General features: G+C 50.6%; 1 protein-coding gene across 2 annotated transcripts in view; it reads left to right on the forward strand.

The window, feature by feature from the left end:
• SDK1 (sidekick cell adhesion molecule 1) overlaps window positions 1-23,935 on the forward strand; it is a 553,233-nt gene that overhangs the window by 360,839 nt on the left and 168,459 nt on the right. For both annotated transcript variants that reach the window (XM_045047350.1, XM_045047351.1), the window contains exons 15-17: window positions 9,829-9,976; window positions 10,935-11,075; window positions 15,456-15,637. In XM_045047350.1, the coding sequence (XP_044903285.1) occupies window positions 9,829-9,976; window positions 10,935-11,075; window positions 15,456-15,637 (471 nt within the window). The remainder of the gene's footprint in view (window positions 1-9,828; window positions 9,977-10,934; window positions 11,076-15,455; window positions 15,638-23,935) is intronic.

Genomic DNA, 23,935 nt, shown 5'->3' on the forward strand with positions numbered 1-23,935 from the left:
CCAGGTGGGGAACCACACCGTACTTGACCTGTCTGCTCCTTGGGGTTTCGTCCTGGCTGGGCGGCAGCCGCCTGCTTCCCGCCCTGTCCCGGTCCAGTGAAGTTCCCTGACTCAGGTCTGTGTCTTTCGGCCCCGGCCAAGCCTGGCGGATTATGGCCGGCCCTCCCGAGGCCTCAGCCTTATCTCCCGGGGTCGCCACGGCAGGCCCGAGCCACAGCGTTCTTTGACACCTGTGCTAGATGTGTGCCACCTCGGTGGAGTCCCGTCCATCCCGAGGACCTGGTCGTGTCCTTTCCAGAGTGTCCGTGCTGAAGATTCTCCACCAACTGACACAGACGGGCCGCTGCGGCGTCCCCTCTGATTCGAGTCTTGCCGTTCTGGCGACCAGTTCTAACCAGAGCCCCGCACAAGGATCTTCCTGACCTTTGCAGGACTAGTTAGCGTCCCTGCCTCTCTCCCGGTGTCCACAGGACCTTTGAATAGGCCGAGAGAAACCGCTGCTTGACGCCGGGCATGCTTGCCTCCTGAGTGGGAGAGGGGCCTGGGGTGCCAGCTCACTGGGCCCGGGCTAGGCCCTGAAACCACGCTTCTCTCGCGGGACGGCGGGAGCTTCAACGTAGGGGAGCAAACGGTAGCCGTCCCGCCACACTCGATCCCGCAGCTCAGTGAGCTGGACGCCGACACGTAGGGCGGACTGCTCTCCGAGAAGCTTGAAAATAATTGCACAAAGCACTCAAAAAATCTTGAAAACAGTTTTAAAAGACTGTAGAATGGATCTATGCCTATTTTGTTTCATTTTCTTCTCTTATTCTCTTTTCCAGATTTTCCTTAATGAATTCGTACTTTCTATGATGTATTTTTTATATATAATTTATATACACAATTTATATGTAATTATATATATAATTCATATATGCGTATATAATTATAATTTATATATACATATATAATTTATGTATAACTTATATATGTACATATAATTTGTATATAATTATGTGTCATATACGTATGTATAATTATATAAATAATTTATATGTGTGTATATAACTTATATATAATTATATATGTATAATTTATATATGCGTATATAATTATATACATAATTTATACACGTATATATAATTTATATATAATTAACATAGTACATATTTTATACGTATGTATTTTTTTCCACCTTTTTGTATTACTTCCTGGGCATACGGTTCCCTGGGTGGTCTCAGGATTTGTATGGCTCAGTAATTTTGGAGCCCTTGTTATGGTAATCCATTCAAAACCTAAAGGGCTTCTGCGGGCCTTGGGCAGGGCCAGTGCAGGTGCAGGCCGAGCCCCAGGTCCCTCCGTCCTTCCGACTCCCAGAGCTGACGCCAGCCTCCTACCCTGCGCACATTCAGTGATGACTGTTTACAGCTGTGGGGGACCTGGCCCCTTGTTGTCACTAACCCCCAAAGCCAGCAGGCCCCCCAGACACTGAGAGATGCCAGTAAGCCACATCTGGGACGGCCCGTCCTCCAGGGCTCCAGTGTCGGGAACGATCGCGGTGGCCTGAAACTCTGTTCTGCAAAGGCTCTGAGTCCGCCATCCGGGCCTCCCCGTGTGAACTCACACACGCGGCTGTCTTCTCCTGCACGCCACACAGGGCCTTCCCACGCGAGCCCCGCGCCGTGGGCCACAGCTTGCCCTCTGCTTCCTGGTTCTCACCAACTCTCTGACAGGCCTTTTCTTCTCTTGCGGTTTATTTTAGAGGAGTTTTAGGTTTCCAGAATTATTGTGAAGACAGAGAATTTCCAAAAGCCCCATGCCCTGTTTCCCCTATTATGACATCTTGCATCTGTGTGGTGCCTGCCTCACAATTCATGAACGAATGTTGACGTATTATCATTACCTCTAAAGTCCGTGCTTTATTCAGGATTCCTTCAGTTTTTCACGAATGTCTTTCTTCTGTCCCTGGGCCCCGTCCAGGCCACCACACCACATTTAGCCGCTGTGTCTCCTTAGCCTCCTCTTAGCAGGACAGTTTCTCAGACTTGTGACGACCTTCACAGCCTTGAGGACTGATGCTCAGGTGTTTTGTAGGACATCACCAGGTTGGGATTTGTGGATATTTTTCTGATGACTAGACCAGCATTTTGGGGTTCCGGAAGGAAGAGCACGAAGCAAAGTGCCATTCCTTTCCCTTCACGTGGTGGGGAGGGGCATCAACACACCTTATCGCTGTGGGTGCTGGAGAGGCTAAAGCTTTAAGCACCGGGAAGTGCAGCGTCATCCAAGCGCCCGCCCCGAGAGTGCGGTACCTTACCAAGAAGCCCAGAGAACTTCCACTTAGTGTCTAAACAGCCCGGTGTGGGGAAGGAGAGCCACATGACTGAACCCTCGAAGGCTTTGGGCCAGGAGCATAGCTCTGCTTCTGGGTCATCTCTGTGACCAAGCCCTTGACTTGCGAGCTTTAACACTCATTATGACCAGTAGAGAGACATCGAAAGAACAAAGTTGCCTCCGTCTAGGAGTTGCCCCCACGGTGGAAGGACCAGATCGTGATCCGTGGGTCAGTGCCTCCTTTCCTTGCATCAGCAAGAGGATGATCATAAATGCCATGAGGTTACTGTGAAGGTTCAGTGTGTTACACGGTTACCCAGCGTGCCCAGGACGTGGCAGGTGCTTTCGCCGAACGAATATTTATTGGGTTCCTGCTTCATGTGGGGCACTCTTGTAGTGCCCAGGATCTACCAATGAGCAAAACGGATTCTGGTGGAGTTCATCCTGTGGGCGGCTCCTTGAAAGGGTAGCCATTCTTATTCCAACCTGAAGCTTATATTTTAGGAGACACAATACTCAGACTGTTGCAGCCAAAAGAGCACTGGAATTCGAATTAGGAAAAGAATAAAATTTGCATCTTAATTCTTCCACTTAACTTGCTCTGTGACCTAGGGGAAGTTGTTTTAATGCAAGAACGCGCATTCTCATAATATGAAACACTACAAGGCAAAGCATCAGTGAGATCACATATTTCATCTACCAAATGTCTGACTTAATACGGTCACAGTGCTCAGTGCTGGCAATGTTGTGACAAAACAGACACTTTCTAGGAACTTCTTATTATGAAAAGTGCTGCGTATACACAAAGGTCCAGGATATTCGTTCCTGTGTTCACTGTCAGTACCATTTGCATATTTGTTTCATCAAGTCCCCACCTTGTTTGTTTGTTTTGCTAGAGGATTTTTAAGAAAATCCCAGACGTTATGTCATTTCAACCTTAAGTGATTCACTACATAGCTCAAGTAAATGACATCACACCCAACAAGATTAGTGGTAATCCTTAATATCATCTTATACTCAGTCCATATTTAAATGTCTCTAGTTGCTTTTTTTAAATGTCTTTCTTTAAATTCCGGTTCATTAACATAAAGTGTAATATTAGTTTCAGGTGTAGAATTTAGTGATTCATGACTTACACGTAATACCTGGTGTTCATCACCAGTGCCTTCCACAATCCCCGTCACCCATCTAGCCCATCACCCACTCACTCTCCTCCCTCCATCAACCCTTGTTTTTTTCTCTATAGTTAAGAGTCTTTTTCTTGGTTTTTCTCTCCCCCGCTCTAGGTTTCTTTATTTTGTTTCTTAAATTCCACAATGTGAGTGCAGTCATATGGTATTTGTCTCTGACTGACTTGTTTCACTTAGCATTATGCTCTCTAACTCCATCCATGCCATTGCAAATGGCAGGATTTCCTTCTTTTTCCTTGCCAAGTAGTATTCCATTGTATATATAAACCACATCTTCTTTATCTGTTCATCAGTTAATGGACACTTGGGCTCTTTACATAATCTGGCTATTATAGATAGTGCTGCTGTAAACATTCGGGTGCGTATATCTCTTTGAATCAGTGTTTTTGTATCCTTTGGATAAATACCTAGTAGTGCAATTGCTGGACCATAGGATAGTCCTATTCTTAACTTTTTGAGGAACCTCCATACTGTTCTCCAGAGTGGCTGCACCAGCTTGCTTTCCCACTGACAGAGTAACAGGGTTCCTCTTTGTCCACGTCCTCGCCAATATCTGTTGTTGCCTGAGTTGTTAATTTTAGCCATTCTGACATGTGTCAGGTGGTATCTCATTGTCGTTTTGATTTGTATTTCCGTGATGATGAGTGATGTTGAGCATCTTTTCATGTGTCTGTTTAGCCATCTGGATGTCTTCTTTGGAAAAATGTCTATTCATGTCTTCTGCCCATTTTCAAACTGGGTTTTTTTGTGTGTGTTGAGTTTTGTAAGTTCTTTATAGATTTTGGATGCTAACCCTTTATCAGATATGTCTTTTGCAAATATCTTCTCCCATTCCATCGGTTGCCTTTTAGTTTTGCTGATTGTTTCCTTTGCAGTGCAGAAGTTTTTTATTTTGATGAGGTCCCAGTAGTTCATTTTTGCTTTTGTTTCCCTTGCCTCCGGAGACGTGTTGAGTAAAAAGTTGCTGCGGCCGAGGTCAAAGAGGTTGTTGCCTTTGTTCTCCTTTAGAATTTTAGTGGCTACCTGTCTCACATTTAGGTCCTTACTCCATTTTGAGTTTATTTTTGTGTATGGTGTGAGAAAGTGGTCCAGTTTCATTCTTCTGCATGTTGTGTCCAGTTTTCCCAGCACCGTTTGTTGAAGAGACCGCCTTTTTTCCTTTGGATGTCCTTTCCTGCTTTGTCAAAGATCAGTTGACCATAGAGTTGTGGGTTCATTTCTGGGTTTTCTCTTCCGTCCTATTGATCTTTGTGTCTGTTTTTCTGCCGGGACCGTACTGTCTTGATCACTACAGGTTCGTCATATACCTTGAGTTCCAGAAATGTGATGCCTCCAGCTTTGCTCTTCTTTTGCAAGATTGCTTCGGCTGTTCGGGGTCTTCTGTGGTTCCATACAAATTTTAGGATTGTTTGTTCTAGCTCTGTGAAAAGTGCTGGTGGAATTGCATTAAATGTATAGATTGCTTTGGGTAGTACAGACATTTTAACAGTATTTGTTCTTCTAATCCATGAGCATGGAATGTATTTTCATTTCCTTTTGTCATCTTCAAATGCTTTTTTTTTTTTTAATGACTTTTCACAGTTGATTCTTTTGAATCCAAATCCAGATCCAAATGAGGTCTGTCCATTGCTTCATCAACAAGAGCCTCACCCCCCTTTCCCCTGCCCTTGCCTGGTACAGAGGCCAGGGCGTCTGTCCTGTAGAATGTCCCAAGTCCGGGGCTTGGCTGATTGCTTCCGTGTGGTGTCATTTAATGCGTTCCTGCATCTCTTTTATTGCCCAGAGACTGGAGTGAATTTGCATTCGGCTTTTGGCTTTGTGCATTCTCTTTGAGAGAGAGAGAGAGAGAGAGAGAGAGAGAGAGAGAGAGTGTGTGTGTGTGTGTGTGTGTGTGTGTGTGTGTGTGTGTGTCAGGGGTGCCTGGGCATTTGCTGGGTACTTCCCACTCACTCACAAGGAGATGCTGGAAGCCCAGCTCCTCTGCCTTTAGTGGTGTTTGATCCGTCCCCATGTCTGGGAAGTGACAGCCTATAAGGTTTGGGAGGAGTTGTTTCTGTGTCCCTGAGTCTTGGTTTCCTCAACTGTCAGAGAGGAGATGATGCCTTCTCCCCAAGAAGATCCATGTGCCTACAGATGCAAACACGCTTCCAGACCGCCAGCGGCCATATAGACCTCGGGCATTAATAATAATGGTTCTTGTGGCAATTGAATTTTTCTTTGAAAAAGTATTTCCCTTCCTAAGATACCTTTGATTGAGAACATGATAATGCTCTTTTTTTATTGGAGAAAGCTCCCAGTACATTTGTGAAGGTCAAAAGCCACCAGCTTTTTCACCAGTAGACAGGGCGAAGGAGCGGTGACCTCCTCGGGGGTTCTGGGCACTTGAAGGTAACAGGAAGATCAGTGACGCTCTTTGTGGGGCAGAGGTTTGTTTCATAGCCCGACTGGGGAAGACTGAAATTCCTTAGGCTTCTAGATCAGAGGGCAGGAGGCGTCCCTGAAGGGGAGGAAAAAGCTATTGAAACTTTTATGGGATGGTTTCCTTTGTCAAAAGAATCCTCTACATTCCAGCCCCTCCGACAGCATCTTGTAGTACTTTTTTCTGAGGACCTGGAGGAGAACCTTTTAAAGGGATTTTGCTTATGGATTGTCAGGAGCAGACCTGCTATTTAAATTTTAACAGTCTCGGCAAGCTTGCAGCTCAGAGGCTTGTGAATGAGCAAATCCTTCCCAAACTACTTTTTTTTTTTTTTTTTTTTGGTACAAATCAGAGTGCCTGTGAGATGGATCAGGTTCATTTGTATTAGTGCTCGGTTTAATCTCTCTTCCTGCCAGACCTTTTATCTTCTAGTAGGAAGAAGGAAAAGAATAAATAAAGAGTTCTGTAGATGCAGCCCGCAGACTGAGCGGGACCCCAGGGTACAGGGCAGACTAATAGGCCCTGTTGCCTATCATCAGCAGATCCCCCGGATGGGGTTACACACTTTGAGGAGTTGTTTATACTCCGAGTGAAGGAGCAGATCCCACGGGGCAGAATCTGGGAGGGAAGGCACCTGGGCGGGCAAGGCAGCGGGTGCCCCTGCCCTGCCCCCCATGCCGACACTCACCGTCTCAGTCCGCGGGCTCCCCCACCGTCCTTCTGAGTCTGCCCCCTTCTGAACCTGCACCATACGGTTTACCTGACCGAGCAGGTGAGCCGTCCGCTTACTGACAGGCTCTACGGAAAAAGAAGAAGGAGAGAAAGGATGTTTTATCGAGCACCGCGTCAGTCAGGTGCCGCTCTAATTCGAGTAGGCGGCACTCTCGAATTAGAGCAGTCCGGGAGGAAATTTCCAAAGGGAAGGTCTGCCCAGGTGTGGAGCCTTGTGACTCAGGACACAGACGCAAGGGTTGCTGCAGGGTCCAGACAGCGAGGTGGCCTAGAGCTGCCCCCATGAGAAGAACAGGGGGATCGCCCCATGAGTAAGAAAGAGTCCAGCCCTGCCAGGCAGGTCGTCGGGGGCACAGGACAGGGAGGGGAAGGTGGGAGGGGTGAAGGGGACGGTGGGAGGGGGACCCAATGTCCAGCACTGGGATCCACCGCGGGCCAGGCTTTGTGCTGGAGGCATCAGTGCGCGTCTCTTCTTCACCATGACTGTCTTGGGAGTTGTGTTATTCCCCCATTTTTTTTTTTTTTACCATTTAAACAAATGTTTAATTGCGGTAATATATGCATAACATAAAATCTGTTGTCTTAACCAGTTTTAAATGCACAATTCAGTGGCGTTAAAGTACACTCACATTGTACCGCCAATCTCCAGAATTGTTTTCATCTGGAAAAACTGGAACCCTGTACCCATTAAGCAGGACTCCCCGTCTCCCCCTCCCTCCACCCCTGGCAGCTGCCGTTCGACCTTGTGTCTGCGAATCTGACTCCTCCAGGGACCTCATATAGGTGGAATCCTACACTGTGTGTCCATCGTGACTGCCTTATTTTCAAGGCTTAACTGCATTGGAGTGTGTGTTTGAATTGCTTTTCTTCCTTCCTTCCTTCCTTCCTTCCTTCCTTCCTTCCTTCCTTTCTTTCTTTCTTTCTTTCTTTCTTTCTTTCTTTCTTTCCTTTCTTTCTTTTATCAAGGCTGAATAGTATTTCAGTGCACGAAGAGACCACGCTTGGTCCATCCCTCCATCCATCCATCCACAGACACTACGGCTGCTCCCACCTTTTGGTTGTTGTGAATACTACTGTGAAGATGGGTTCATAACAGATAGCTCTTTGAGCCCCTCCTTTCAGCTCTTTGGGGTTTATATTTTGAAGTGGAACAGCTGCACCAAATGGCAGTTCTGTTTTTAGTCTTTAGAGGAGCCTCCATACTGTCTTCCCCAGCAGGTGCACAATTCTGCATCCCACCATCAGCACACGAGTCCCAGCCTCTCTCCGTCCTCACCCACCCAGGCCATTCTCTGCTTTCTGTAGAGTGGCCGTCCCCTGGGTGGGAGGTGGGTCTCACTGTGGTTTTGACTTGTCCCCCCCCCCCCCTTTTTACAGAAGAAACTCAAACAGAAATAGACACCTGTACGTGAAAGAGTGGTGGCCAGCCGTGGACACTTGTGTGTGTTGTCTTCAGAATGAAAACTATCTCCACTGGACTGTGACTTGGCAGGGACGGGCCCTGCTCCCCAACCAAGTCCAGTTACGTGGATGCGACAGAAGCCTCTTCCACGGGCCGTGTGGACAAATGGCTGTTTTTTGTACAGGAGCCTGCTTAGCGAACCAGATCACCACGAGCCATTTGGTGCTTCTAGAAGGGTCTCAGACTCCCAAAGCAAAAAGGCAAATTGGTGTGAGGTCTTCTGGAGTTAACTGGGGATGCACACGTGGCAGTTTTAAGGAAACATAAAGAGAGGGGGACCTTCATCAAGCATAGATTACCTATATCACTGAGAATCAAAGGCCAAGAACACTGAAATGCCCAGCTGGTGGTGAGGACCGCGTTCCCAGAAAGCCATTTTTGGAAGCAGCTTTATTTGAAATAATTAAAAAAGATTCAGCCTTTGTAGCCCAACTGGCTTCGTGCTGCAGAGCAGCGTAACTTTTTTGCTGGGGGATCAGCTAACTCCAGCTTAGCAGTAGACAGCTCCCTGTGAGCGTCCACGCGGACTGCCCTCGAGAGCCTCATTTCGTTGTGAAGCGGTTTGTAGCTACTTCGTGGTGACTCCCAAGGACCCAGCGTGCATTCCCGATGCGCTCCCGGCACGGACTTGTGAGTCCTGAGCGTCACGTCCTTGGGTTCTTCTGCTGTGTGTGGAGCATGCCCACAGCCTGCAGCGTCGGCAACGTGAGCCTCGCCTGACGCCATCACGGAAATCATGCCTCGCCTCTCTGACCATCTCCAGTGTGGGTGAGAGGGAGGGAGTTTGGTACCTCTTCCAAGGAACAAGACAGACAATTTGATTTCCGCAAGAAGCCCCCTCTCTGACCTCCCATTTCACTTCACTGATAACTTGAAAATGCAGTTCTGGCGTCCTGATGATTCCAAATGAGAAGCGACAGTGGGTGTTCAAATTCGCTGCCAGGTCTTGTTTATTCCGGGGCATCATTCTGTGAAACGATGGGGCCAAAAAGCGTGTTTAAACTCTGTTAAAAAAAAAAAAATCCTACGAAGGTGTAGGAGCCCAGCAGAATCCCCTGAAGCCGTCCAGGCGAGGGCCCATTTGGCTGACGGAGTCGCTCTTGCGCACCTGCCCGCGGGCTGGGTGCAAAGATATCCTAAACTCGCTGCGAATTTCATTACGCCTCCCTCCAGCCAAAGCCACTCAGGGGTGCGGTGCTGTAATGGGCCGCCACGCAGATGGGTTGCAAAATGCACAGCCCATCTGTCTTTATCATGCTCATTTCCTCTTTTATTAAAATGTTAATGAATATAGTTTTTATTTATCATTTGGTGACATGTGCGGCATCCTTTTCTGGGAGACAAGTCTGCAATCTGCCTAACCGTGTGAGCTGACAGAGAGCGCAGGAGCGAGGAATATTTTGGTTGCGTTTAAACTGCCACATGCAGGTTGAGCAAAAAAATTCCTTCACTTGTGGACAGCAGCATGGGGGACGACGGGAGGTATGCTGGGCTTGGAGTGGGCCCCCGAGTTTCACGCCAGGCCCACAGGCTACCGGCTGTTAGCCATGTGGCCACGAGCCTTGGTTTCCACTTCTGTCACACGGGGCTGTCTGCTCTCTCTGCCCAGGAAAGCAGATGAGAGAACTTTATGGGGACGCGTTTCGCCTTCACTTGTTATCATTCAGACATGTGCTCGTATGGTTCTGATTTCATTTTGCTCATTCTTTCAGACTCTCCGTGGAAGGTGCATCTGTCAAACGTCGGCCCCGAGATGACAGGCGTCACCGTGCGCGGCCTGACTCCAGCTCGCACCTATCAGTTCAGGGTGTGTGCCGTGAATCAAGTGGGCAAGGGTCAGTACAGCGCAGAGACGAGCAGGTGTGTGAGCGCGCGGCCCTCCGTGGTGACGAGGGGCAGCTCGGGCCTGAAAACAAGACGGAACATCCAGTTAGGAGGAGGAAATAGATCCAAGTAACCACCCTGCCCCCTTAGCGACGTTGGCCACAACGTAGGCAGGAATTACTGTAACCAAGAGAGAAACACAGTCCCTCGTGTGTTGGCCTAGCGGGGTTCTCCCTAATCGCTCTGAGGGAAGTTTCTTAGACTTCCGTGGTGCCCTGGCGGGGCCGACACAGATCATCCCAGATCGCACAGGCCTCTGCATACATGCAGTGCACAGCCGACGGTGTTTCTGCGCCCTCTGTCTACCCCGGCCACCAGCACGAAGGGAGCTGGTGCCGCTGTTGGGACAAGTAAACACCGGGCCGGGCTCGTCGCATCCCCGAGTGGCCCTGCCGCTCCCCCGGCCCTGGGGCGGCTGCTGTGGAAGCCCATTCAGATGTGACCTGCGAAAATGGCTTCCTCCCATCCACACATTCCTGCGTGCCCTCCCCAACCCGCCTGAGCGTTCGCGGGGCCCGAATCATGGCATGATTGAGCTCTCAATGACTTTTTTCAAAATGTGGGAGTGTGATGTGAGAAATGTCGAAAGAGCCAAAGGAAAAGCAATGTGGAAGGAGTCTCGGGCTGTGGGCCTGCAGACTGGCCCGCTCGGGCTTGCGATCCCTTCCCGGGCGGAGGTGCCGCTCCTTCAGACAGAGTCAGGTCACCTCCTGCGCCTGCCCCGGTGCTCGCGTAGCCGGTTTTCCGTTACGTTGCCTTCGCTGTACCCGCTTCCTGACTGTCCTGCTAGCAGGATCGGCCGTGTGCTTTGCTCGGTTCATCCCTCGATTTTCTAAAGTAGTTGGGCTCCAGATTCAGTGAGACAGAGAATGCAGATGGGGACCCTTTGTTTCGGATGCCGATCTGTCTCTCCCTGCCCATATCTTATGTCTAGGTTGGTGTTACCCGAAGAGCCGCCCAGCGCTCCCCCGAAGAATATCGTGGCCAGCGGGCGTACCAATCAGTCCATCATGGTCCAGTGGCAGCCGCCCCCAGAGACGGAGCACAACGGGGTGCTGCGCGGGTACATCCTCAGGCGAGTAGCCTGTGCTTGGCCGGCTCGAGGCTGTGGTCACGAAGCCAGGGCTCTGTTTCGCTGGGGGCGGCCTTGCAGAGAGCGTCTGCATATCCGGCCTAGCATGTGCACACCAGAACCCCGCACCGATGGTGACATTTGGTAGAAGATTGAAGGGGGACGTGATGAGTCGGGGTCAGGGTGTGCTTTCCATCGTGAATCCAGGGGCACACATTATTTACTGTAATAATTTTTAACTAACAGTAGTGCAACCGATTTAATCATTAGCCAGTCGTTCCCATGCTGGCTAGCACGTTGTTCAGTATTGCCAGGCCCTCTAGTGTTTCAAAGAAATGTTTTAAAAACCTACCTTTTTACATGCGATCTCACAGCTTTTAAATGTCAGAAATGAAGTCGGCCCGTTTTGGACCACAGTGCAGGCCGAGCTCACTCTTCTGCAGGCCATATGTGGCCCCACGTTGTGGCCGCTTTGTTTTCTCTGCCTTGTGAGGGTGGCCAGGCTTCTAAGGATGTCGAGAGGGCTCCCCCAGATCTTGGCTGGGTTTGAGACGAGGAGTCCCTTTTGCCAAAACTACTGCTAATTTTGAAATTGCACCAGATGTGATCATTGCAGTGGTTTGTTGACACAGTAGCAAGCAGGAAAAAGAAAAGCAGTCTCAGAGGGTAATTATGAAATCACTTCCAACAGACCGTGCAGCCACGGACGCGTTTGCTCACCGACATGCACCGCCTGTCCCTCCCCAGCCTCCCCAGCGGGTGTCCGCCACTCCCTTCCTCCCAATGCCAGGCCTCTGGCGCCCATTCTGAGCATGTGACCAGAAAATATGGGTGGACAAAGGTCTCAGGGGGCTAAATGTAATTTCTTAGACAAATGTAAGAAGTTATGAAGGTACAGCTTTTTTAGCTCCGTTATCTTTGCATGTGGAGGACCATTCCTTCCAGTATATATTTATGTAATCATCCATTCATTTATTACACCTTTATCCACGTGCACGTATAATTAGCCAATCACCAACACTTCCTGCTATTCTCAAGTCTTCCTCAAGCATGTGAATTGTCCTCTAAACATAAGCTAGGCCATTATCCACCTGAAGGGGTTTAAGTGTGACCCCTAGGGGCCCACGGGGGCTGGAGGGCTGGAGTCGGCACTCGGGGTCTCTCTGGTCACTGTGCCTCCAAGTGTCCTCCCCCTTCCAACAAGAGACCTGGCACAGGGGCACCTGTGGGCTCTGGGCGGTTCCCAGATCCCTCTAGAAAACTAGCTGGCCACCCACCCCCCACCCAGGTCTCCTGCCCGCTCCTGGGCCCTCACTTCAGCTGTCACTCTTGTCCCATGCTCATCAGCTAATGAAAATCATTGCCTTGCCCTCCACCCGGCCCTTCACATGCTTGTCATTTCGGCCGCCTCTTTCTTTTCTTGAGCACACAGAAAAGGTTCCTCAGGCTCCAGCTGCCAAGTAAGGACTTTAAAAGTCAGCCTGCAGAACCAGGCTCGGGGCGTGGGGCTTAATAATGAAACCCCTCTGATGTTACAAGTCCCCGTCGGGGACTGCACATTTCTCCATTTTGTGGGATTACCGCTGTTAAAAGGATTTTCTGTGATATGTTGGGAGAGTCGAGTGCTGGGAAGGAGGGCATCTGTGTTTGTAGGGGTTTAAATCAAGGAAGTCCTAAAATGAGGGTGCACTATCCAAGGCCTGTGAATATCAAAGTTTTCAGAAATTAAAGACCCATGCCAAAACAAATTTGCTTGGAAACATTTCCGAATAATCCTCCGGTCTGCAAATCAGCTCTTTGTGCAAGTGTGCATCCTCCAGGGCACAAGACTCTGTGTCAGAGCCTTAGCACAGCCCATGGAAGAACAAAATGGAAATAAATCACCGTCGCGGCTCTGGCCGTGAGAAGTAGTTAGGATGTGTGCACAGTAATAAAATATTTATAATAATGGGCAGGGTGCTTCTTTGAGAGGAGCATAGGGGTTATGTCCTTTAAAAACATTCTTCTGTTTATTTCCATATAAAAAAATGATCTTGTTCTGTGCGAGACAGTCTCCCAGGCAACGTATCCCACCAGTGAGAGGGCGATGCCCTGTGCTTCTGTTATTAATTGTGACCTTCCCAGACATCCTGTGAATGTTACAAAAGCACCCGAGCCGCGGGTCGGAATGGGCCAGCCTGCCTGCTGCAGAGAGGAGAGGAGGGCGGCCGCTTCTAAGACATGAATCCTGTGGTCTGTTCCACACGATCCTATAAACAAGGGTCCAGGAGATACGGTTCGTACGGGCTTCACGTCCTTCCTGGATGAGCAGTGTTCTCACAACCAGAAATACTTACAGGGTGCTTCACACTGTCACGTCTCCTTTGTGTCCATCGTTTGGTTTTATTCTCGCGAAAACCCAGCGGAAGGCCATTATTATGTCCTTCCCGGGAGTTCTAAACCAAGGTTCGGAGAAGTTAAGAGTTTGCTTGAGGCCGCCCAGCTCATCAGTCGTCTTCCCAGCTCCTTCTGGAGCTCACGTCTTTGCTTTTCCCCGGAATGTGTCATGCGTAGAGATGCCTCCACATTAACGAGACCTTCTCAAGTGACTGCCCGGTATGTGCCATATTGGTTATTATGAGTGGTCCTGGGCGCCATTCACACGCCAGGGCGCCCTGGTGCTGCCGTGGGGCCAATCCTTGCCTTCTTCCAAATGGCTCTCTCACCGTCTCGGTGCTGTTTATTTTGTAGATGGGGAATTTGAGTGGGAGTACCTGGCTTGCGGGTTATCCCACGCCACGCCTGTGTCCCCATGGGCCGCTGCCTTGAAGGCCGTGATGTTACATGAGTGAACTTGACCCCCGCTGGGACGCAGGTAGTTCAGTAAAGGAATATCAAGTCAGTCGGTGTCAGAAGTGGATGGAATAGGAAAGCAGAAATGTGGCGTGAGGCATTGGCCCCTGTTTTTGCCCGTCACGGGAGCACTGTCCGTCCCCCACGCCTCCGGCCAGGCGAGCCGCACCTCCTTTCAGGCGAAGGCAGGAGGTGGCCTGGGACCTTCTCACTATTCCGGTTCTGCCTGTTCTTGATCTTGTATTTTTCCCACCACACGGGCCTCACCTGCACACGTGGTCTGTGGCTGAAAGGCTGCCCTCGGAAAGTCCTGATTTTCTCGAAGGACCTTATGTTGCAGTCTCTGTGCTTTCGTCCTCTTTGGAGAGCTCTGTTTTCCCTTGAAGGGCCTCAATTCGGGGTTTCTTCTCCCCTCCCCCACCGACGGCAGTAGCCTTGCTGGGCCTTCCCCTCTGTGCCCAGGCGCTCTGCCCGTGGCCCCAACCTGCCATCAAGAGTCCTCTCGCCCTGTGTCCCCTCGGCCCTCACCCTCTCCCTCTCCTCAGACAAAGCCACATCTTCCCGAGCCAAGAGCCGCTGCTCGGACAGGATCTGGAGGCTTCGGGAGCTGTGTGACGGCCAAGGCACTGTCTCCCGCCACCCGCCCCCGCACTCCACCCTGGGGAACCAGTGCACTTCTAAAAACCAAGTTGTGAAAAGCATTCGCTACCCCAAATAATGCCACAATAGCCCTTGGGTAGTACACGTGGCAATTGCCTAATTTATATGTTTTCTAAGTCCCGAGTCGTGCATGTGACTTTGGAACGCAGATACAGCGTGAAAAGTATTCCGCTTGCTCCACACAGTTCCTTCTCGAACACGGGTGAAATCGGCGTAGAGCACTGTATTAGGGTCAGGTGCACGCCGCAACAATTCCGCTCTGTGTGCTGCAGCCTGACGACCGCAGCCAGCCCCGCCGCCATCGGGAGCCGTACACGGAACCCTGCGCCCGTTTCGTCCATGATGGCCCCCTAACAAACAGCCCAGCCCATCCACCTCAGCATGCGACCAGTATTTTAGAAGTGGGAACACCACCGAAAGCCACTTGTTCTGGTTCTGGGGCTGCGTGAACAAACCTAGAAACCCTGGACGGGAGAGGCAGCGGGCCTCCCGCCTCCCTGCTTTTCCCCACGTTTCAGGACCACGGGAGGAAAGCTGTCCCTCCACAATCGTTATTTACGGCAACACCCGACACGGGAGCTGTGCCAGGAATTTCTGGTGCTAAGTCACCGCGCCCCCCAGGCGACTTACACTAAAAAGCTATAATTTTTCTTTAACCGTAACACAGTTGCATTCCACAGTAACACAGTCAGTTCCATTTTGACCAGAGCTCATAATCGCTGTGAGATTCAGTGACACCGCGTCTGAGGGGTTGGCCTAGGAAGCGGTGTTGTCTGGGGCTGACCTCTGGCTTCACTCTTGTTCCCTGACTCCGTTTCCCTCCAACCGCGTGGAATCCACGCAGGTACCCCCGCGTCCTGGTGCCAGCCGTCTCTCCACATTGCGATGCAGGTACCGCCTGGCCGGCCTGCCCGGGGAGCACCAGCAGCGGAACATCACCAGCCCGGAGGTCAACTACTGCCTGGTGACCGAGCTGATCATCTGGACCCAGTATGAAATCCAGGTGGCAGCCTACAACGGGGCGGGCCTGGGAGTCTTCAGCAGGGCCGTGACGGAGTACACCCTACAAGGAGGTAAGCTTGCTTTTCCGCGAGGTTGCACGGTCTCTGTCGGGGAGCAGGGCACGTCGAGTTTGACGAGAGCACGTTAGAAGTAAAGATGAAAGGGGCGCCTGGGCGGCTCGGTCGGTTGAGCCATAAAATGAGGGGGTTCAGCTCGGGTCATGATCTCGCGGCTCGTGAGTTCAAGCCCCACGTGGGGCTCTGTGCCGACGGCTCAGAGCCTGGAGCCTGCTTCGGATTCTGGGTCTCTGTCTCTCTCTGCCCCTCCCCCACTTGCGCTCTGTCTCTATCAAAAATAAATACGTGTAAAAAAAAAAAATTAGAAATAAAGATGAAGGACCTGGTCCTCCAGGGGGCAGGTAGAAGGGAATTCGTCACCTGTCATTGAGTCCCTCTATTCCTCAACTATCGCAATACTATAGAAGGGACACAGAGAACGTTCCAGATGCTTTCTTCTGGGCACTTAGGCCAGGGAGTATCCACACGCATCCTTTAGTTAGTCCACTTACTCTCAGAAAGATCTGTGGAATTGCTTTTTTCTAAATGGAATAATGGTATATTACATGGTAAAGCTGGCCGTGGAGTCCCATGTGATACCGAGAGCGTTTTCCCAAGAGAACGATTATTTAGAATTTTGTTTTTAGTAATGCACTATGATTATTGGTAATGGAATTTGCAACTCGGTGTGCCTTTTTTTGGGGGGGGTTCTTTTTCTGTTATACAAGCCAAATAATTTACTAGGTGGGTAAAAACTCCTCCCCACAGCACCCTTCCGAAAACGGCCAGTCAGGATGTCGTAAAGCCAGTGGGGTCTTGCCTTCATATGCTGCGACCCAACCCCCTCGTTTTATGGCTGAGCGCCCCACTGTTTTCTAGAGGACCCGGGTCTCAGCCCCAGGGAGCGCTAGCATTTGGAAGCACCGTCCACTGTCGGTGCTCCCAGCAGGAGAAAATGGACCCTGTCTTGGCGCCCTGGTCCCTGCCCCGGGGAAAACAGTTTCCCCACAAAATCGACAGCTCTTCCCATTCTGCACTTTTAGCCTCTCCCGACTCAACAGGTGTGGGTTTATTTGCTTAGGCATTTTTGCTGCCGCCAGGCCTTGACCTTTTTCAAATGATGATATTCCTAACTGCCCACTTCTCTCCCCAAATCATGCCTGAGACCTCACGTTCCTTGATGTTGCATACCGTTATCATCACCCCTGATCGATCGGCTGTCTGTCGTCATCCATAAGTCCACAAAGCCTCCTTTATAAATTAAGTCAGTTCTGTCTCCATGGTGAAATATGTGCCTGGCGGAAATACTTAACATGCAAGACAGCCGGGAAGGACCTCCTCGTCCGCACGTGAGTCTCGATTACTCACCGGAAAATGGAGACGGCTAAGTACCTGGACAATTAATGTTTGCTTTAATTTGCCTACGTAATGACAGTAGATTTGGAAATACTTAAAATAATGAATTTGCTATTAAGAATCGCCTATTACTGTTAACTAGGGCTGCTTCATTTTCTTACTGGTGTGTTCGGGTCCTGTGCTTGGCACGGAGGGGCAGATCCCCACCGAGCTGAGGAGAGCTTCGGCCCTAGAGTTTGGCTCGTACTTGGGAGCCATTAAAGGTTGAGGGCCAGGAGCGACATGAGCAAAATGCTGTATTAGGAAGGCGAACCCGTCAGCGGCTGTGCGCGCGAGCTGGGGGCCCCCCGCGGCCTCAGCAACTCCAGACGGAAGGGCACGTGGTCTGGCTGTGAACCGATGAGTTCCCTGTTGCTGTGACGCAGGCCACGAGGAGGGCGTGGCTGGCACTTTCGGGTGGTGCTGCATAGTTTTCAAAATACTTTGCCTCTGTTCCCTCCGTGTGCCTCGAGACAGCGGGGCAGAGGACGCTCACGCGATGCACCTGTCCCTGGGTCGCTGGAGTGTGAACGGGGGGGGGGGGGGCAGCTGCTTCCTCGGCTCACTGGCGGGGATAGGACAGAACAGGGCAGGTCCGATGTAACCACTGACGCGTAAGCAAGCTGAACGCTGGCCGGCTCCGATGTAGCTGGTCTGAAATGCCGGGGCGCGGGGCCGGCGGGGCAGGCTCCCACCTCTGGATGCGGTGATCGTCCGGATGGAGAAGCTGACTGAGGCTGCTTCAGCTCCCTGGAAGGAGTGGCTTTCCCCGTCCTGGTGCGAGCGGGACTCCCATTAGCTCTGTGTGCAAGAGTGGTTCCCAATGTCCGTCTTTTTCTTCACTCTTGCTGAGCCCAAGTTCCTGAATATGCCGTGTGCAGTTTTCCCGTCTGTATCTTGGCTTGGCAGCTGGGTCCTCTTCTCTTCGCCTGGGCGTTGGATGGCTGGCATTGGAGCCCAGAGCCCGGAGCCCCTGCAGGTCACAGGGCACCCAGGGGCCATGGTCGTGACTCACACCTCCCCTCGCTGCGGGCGTTTCTGCTTTGATGTTGTGCCCTCCTCACCTCAGCATGGACGCAGGCAGCACGGCGCCCTTGTCCTCCCTCGGGCCTGCAGCCCTTTCCCTACGTGTGGTCCCGACTCTTCCTGTGTGCTTCACGTGACTAACGCCCTGGGGAAAGGACCCTATGCTTGTGTTTCCAGACCCTCCCCGACTCCTAACCCTACGTCTGTCCCTTGGTCCCTGGACAGAGCTTCTCAGGCGTTCGACAGCCTCTGAGCCTGACCCTCCTGTGAGGGGCAAGCCTCAGCCCCAGGACAAGTCAGGGTGGAGCCCTTGTTGACCACAGTGTTGGCATAACTGTCCCTTGGGCTTGGCTGTGGCACTTGTCAGGTACCAGGAGAGGGCACGAGCAGGGGAGGCAGCGGCCCTACAGCACGTGCACTCACACTGCACCCGTTCGGCCCCCGTCGTCGGAAGCGTCCTGGTCAGCCACCCCCAGCCGAACAAAAGGGAACCGGTAAATTCTGTCCCGGAACCAATGTTCCTACTGAGACAGGACACAAGTAAGAGAGCATTTAGACTTGCAGTTGGAAAGAACCAGGGAGTGGGGGTGGGGAAGCTGGTCTGGAGTGGGGGCAGAATAAACCAGAGGGAAAGTGATCTGATTGGGAGGGGCCGCATCAGAAAGGAAAATCGCCACAGTGAGGGGCCGTGAATAATTTAGGGTTGTGAGCTGTCCTCTCACACATCTGTCTGTCTGCTGACCCCCAGAAACAGCCCCTTCTTCTAGTCCATCAGGGCCTGACTCCACATTTACTACGTACCTGCCTTCCAGAAGCACATCAACCTTTCTGAGCCTCAAGCTCATCTGCCCTGACTCCTTGTGAGAGAAAGGCCTTGAGAGCCCTGAGCTCTTAGCCAGTATCCTGGATGCTCAGGTTGTTCTTGCTCCTCCTTCTGTGGCAACGCCCAGTGCCTGGAACCTACTGTATCTGCATGTTTCTGCAGCCGCAGTCGTTCAGAAAGAAACGGGCGCAATCTCTCTGCTGATAGTAAAATCTCAAGAACGATCTGTGCGCCTACTGTGTGCTCAGCGTTCTGTGACGGGCTGTGGCACTGATGCGTGTGCCTACTGTGTGCTCAGTGATGGGCTGTGGCACAGAGCAGGAGTAGGGAACACACCCAACACAGAGTCAAACCTGGGACTTGCGGCCGAGGCAGCGAGGAGAGACTAACATTTGTGAAATAAGAGTGAGCTGCAGAAGAAAGCAGCATCACTGATGTGTGCTCACCCCCATTCATCCACAAGACCCATGTTGGGAGCATGCTTCGGATCGCAGTCGAGACAGAGGAAGATGCCATGGACGTAAAGAGTGGCTTTACTGGGATCTACATGGTAGGGCCACATCAGAGGCGTTGGGGCTCAGCTGTCTGTAGTGCTTAGAAATGGAGTCCAGCTGCTAGAAACAGACCCAAAATAACAGCTTGAAACAAAATAGAGGTGGGTTTTTATCTTTCTCTCCCCAAGAGTGGGCATTCAGCTGCACAGGGTCTTAGCGGCAGCTCCATGGTCACCAGACGGTCAGGCTCCTTCTTTTCACTTTGTCATCTTTAGCATTTGCCTCATGGTTGCATATGAGCTGCTGGGATGCCAGCGGTCGCGTCCACATTCTATAAGGAAGGCACAGGGGTACACCTTGTGGCCACATATGCAAGTACGTTTGCCTTTGACGAACTTTCTTAGAAGTCCTACCTGCTGCTGTGACTCATGCTTACAATTCACGGAATATCTCCATGCCAGAAGCCCGGAAAGGTGCTCTTTCCGCCAGATACATTTCTGTCTGTTGCTAAGAAAGGAAGGGGGGACAGATAGTAGAGGGTAGCTGGCGGTTTCTCCCTCTTTGCAATGACTCCTGCTGCGGAGTCAAACCCAGAGGATATGCAAGTTCTAGATATAAAATTGTACGATCGTCTGTCTCACAGCCAGCCGCATGCAGAGAGCCCCACGATCCTTGGGAACCCCCCACTTAAGAATTAGCAGCAAGCGGCTCCACAGCTCCCCGGGTCCTTGGCCTCAGACCCTCAGACTCAGCTGGTCTGTTTGGGCACCAGCTGAGCATGCTTGCTGCCCCTGGGAGCCCCTGTCGGTGAGCTTGGGGCTTAGGGTGCCCCTGGCTGCTGGTGCCGCGTGTAGAGAAAGCCTGCAGGCCTGAATTGGCCCTTGAAGCTGCAAAGAGAATAATTTAAATGTCTGCATATTAGAGGGGAAGAGAATAACTCATAAAATTAATTATTTGTCAGCCTAATTTGGAAAGTTATTGGAACGTATACGCACATAACTCTGGAGTCCGTCAGGACGCCATGGGAACAGTTGGAAACGCCCCACCTCGGGAAGAATAAGGCTTCCGGCCAGCCCGCCTGGTTCTTCCTCCTCCCCTCAGCCAAGCGGCAAGCCTGACCCGTCAGGGGAAATGAGATGTAATTTGTCCCGACTTTAATAAGCTCTTTGGATTTCGCTCCTCTTGAGAAGGCATCAGAACGCCAGGGAGAGCTGGTGCGGCTCACCGACATGAGGCTGCATGTGACACGGTGCACAGTCATTCTCGAAGAGAACTCCCAAATGTCGCAGCCTCGGCCCCAGGGAGCAGAGTCAAGGGCGCACAGATCGGCCTGAAAAGATCGGCCAGCGCTTGCCCCGGGGGCAGGCACCCGCGTGCTGCTGGGCACACGTCTTTGGTCTCGAGTCTCTCTTCTTTATGGAAGCTCTCGAAGGAAAATAAGTCATCTGTGCCTTGAGTTCAGCACAATGTGGTATGGATCCTTGAAGAAATTTGAACCCACCTTTCCCCTGTCCCGTGCCCCCTTTTCTTTTCAATCCCGTTTATTATTGAGATCTGCTAAAAATGTCTGGGGTCCACCTTGGTTGTCTCTATTCTCAGCATGGGCAAAACACCTTGGACACACAGGGATTATTTAATATAAACTTTCTCACTTCCCCTGCTCTTCACACCCCATCCACTGTCTGCCAATCCCACTGAATAGATTTTATTAGCAGTGCCTCCGTGACCTTTTCTGCTCCAGGCATTTTAAAATGCGACATATTAACTTACCAATCGGGCAGCAAAATTCTGATACAGTCACAGCCACATGAACTTTCCAAGGGGTGAGAGGAGAGGTCCCTCCTGTCCCAGTAGCTGCGACCGAAAATCCAGCAAACGCGGAACCCGCTCGTCAGATTTCCAGTGTGATTACCCAAAATGAAATGGAAGAGAACTTAAATTGACTCAGGAATTTCTTTCAAAATGCTCCAGAAATCAATATGTTCTCGGTTGCAAGGAGAAAAAGCCTTAGCGTGTAAGTTCTGCATAACTAAATGCCCAGTGTAATTACCAGCATCGTTCTTACTGCCAATGTCAACTTCAGCAACCTTCCCATCATTTAGTAGGAGAGGGAAAGTACTGTAGTCACTTGAAGCAGTGAGTGGTCCAAATTCAAGGCTCACGCGATGTTTGGTTCCCAAATTCAGGCTTTGTTAAAAATGTTGCAACTACCCACGAAAGCCCCGTGAAGATACTGTGTGACCATGAAGTCCTCAGGTCACCCTGAGTGTGGAATCCTACGCGCTGCTGGAGCATGAGAGATTCTGGCTGGGTCCCAAAATGTGCCAGCCTAGACCCGCGAACTTCCGTCCGTTTCTTCACCGTGTTCATAAAAATGCAGATGCGGCTTTTCTATGAAGGGTCCAAAGACAAATGATACTATACATCATCATTTTGAACACACCCAGGTTTTAATTTTTTTCTGGTTTTATTTCTTTATCATTTTTCTTCCTTGAACAGGTATTTTTGCGCTATAATGATTTATCCTGGTTTTGGAACATTACCTTCTAATGAAAGGGAAATATTTCACACTTAAAGAGAAATGGAAAAAACATTTGGTTATCCACATTTCTAAAACATTAGTAAAAGCCCCTAAATGTTCACTTGGGCTTTGAAGGGTTTTCTAAAGTGAGGATTATAAATGAACACTCTGTTTGCAAGCTCCATTCGTACCTCCTCTTGGGAAATTCTCAATGTGGCATAAATGACATTGCACAAAAGATTTGTTTCTCAATCCTTAAGACTTTCTAGACCGCAGGCTGTGCCTACAGAATAGGATAATGTTCCAGATTCTCCCAGAGTCACCTAAAACACTAAGAACTGAACAAAATGATGTGGGATGTTCCATCAGGATCGGGCTTAATTCAGTCTTCTAGAATTTTCCGGAAAGAAAAGAAGAGGAAGCTAGCATTTTGGAGGAAGCCGCCCCCGACCAGTTTTTGTTGTCTTATCCTGCGCACCTGTGCTCCGTGCCTCACCTTGGTCATCGCCCCCCACCCACCCTGCCCCCCGGACGGCTGTGAGAGATAGGTGTCTGTTTTTATTCCACAGAGGAAAACGGGAGCTCCAAGAGGTAACTCACTTTCCCCAAGTCACATGGCTGGGAAATGCTGGGGAAAACCTAGCACTCCTTTTCTCATTCTGCACATATCACCCATGGACAGAAATTACTTCCAGATTTCCGGTGCAGCTTGAATACAGAAAAGAAGCAAGATCTCACGTCACTCGTGGATGAGTGGCAGGTGGGTGTGTAGTCCGCAAGAGAAAATGTCTTTCACACTGAAACCCAGGACACATGCACACACACGCAGATACACACGTGAACAAATACACACACACACAGACACACACACAGCTGAAACAAAAGGCTCATGCGACAGTAGTCCCCCCTACACTGTGTGGTGTTCTTTGATATTTGCCATCCCGTTTCATTCCGTTTCACTCTTGGGTTCTCTAATAAATGCTGGCCACGGCCACTAAATTGATTTCCTGGTCTGCTAGTGCGTTGGGAGACCTGCAGTTTGAAAACCACTGAATTCGAGCAACACAGGGCGTTTGGTTGAGCTGAACCTGTGTCCCTTTCAGAAGAGGCTCCTCCAGTGGCCTGTAGGACGCACCAGGGTCCCCAAGGGAGAGGCCACCGCAGCCAACGATGAAAGCCCAAACAGGGATCCGAGCGGGGATACGGCAGGCAACAGGCCTGGGCACAGAGCTACGATCCAGGGGTTGTAGGAGGGTTCCAGCCCCTGGATCTGCGCGGATGACCTCGTGAGGGAGGAGGGCTTCCCAGGGTAAGACTTGGCCTTCAGTTGCCACAGGAAGACACAGGGAAAAATCGAACCGGTCTTAAATTGCTGTGACCAGCATATTGTTTGGTCACGTACAGACTGGCCTTCCCTACAAGCCTGGGGCTCTTCGAGGGCGGGGTCTGTGTCTGTATCTCCAAATCCAAGCACAATGCCTGGTATGTAAATAGACAAGGCATAAATGTATGTCTGATTGAAGACAGATGCTGATTGTTTCTATGTTAGTTTCCGGCGCTGTCTCAATTTACTCTCCATATCCAGCGTGATGCCTTCCCTCCCCTCCTGCCTCTTCTGGTCTCAGGAGCTCGAAGGAAAGCCCAGTGCCTGCCTGCTTGACCTCACACGCTGTGCCCCTCCAGCCTAAAACTGGTCCCGAAATAAATAAGGGGGAAAATAAGTTCAGAAAGGGACACACACAACTTCTAAAGTATTAAAATACTATTTTTTATTCAGGTCATTAAAAGAGACCTGAGCTTATTTATCCAAGATCTGTCCCCCTGATAACGCATTAGAAACGTTTAATGCAGTGAGAACATTCCGGTGTCTCAAAACAGCAAGAACCATAACAACCCAAGAATTTGTCCGCGGCCTGTAACTATCTGGAATTAACCATCACACCCGCCACAAAGATTGCAATAGAGACATCCGTGCAGCACCGCGTAGCCAATAATTCTTCCACATAACGAGCTTGCGGCCCCCCTCTTTGAGAGGCATGTGCATTTAATTCTGG

Source organism: Felis catus, chromosome E3 (assembly GCF_018350175.1).
Source record: "Felis catus isolate Fca126 chromosome E3, F.catus_Fca126_mat1.0, whole genome shotgun sequence".
Taxonomy (NCBI): Eukaryota; Metazoa; Chordata; class Mammalia; order Carnivora; family Felidae; genus Felis; species Felis catus.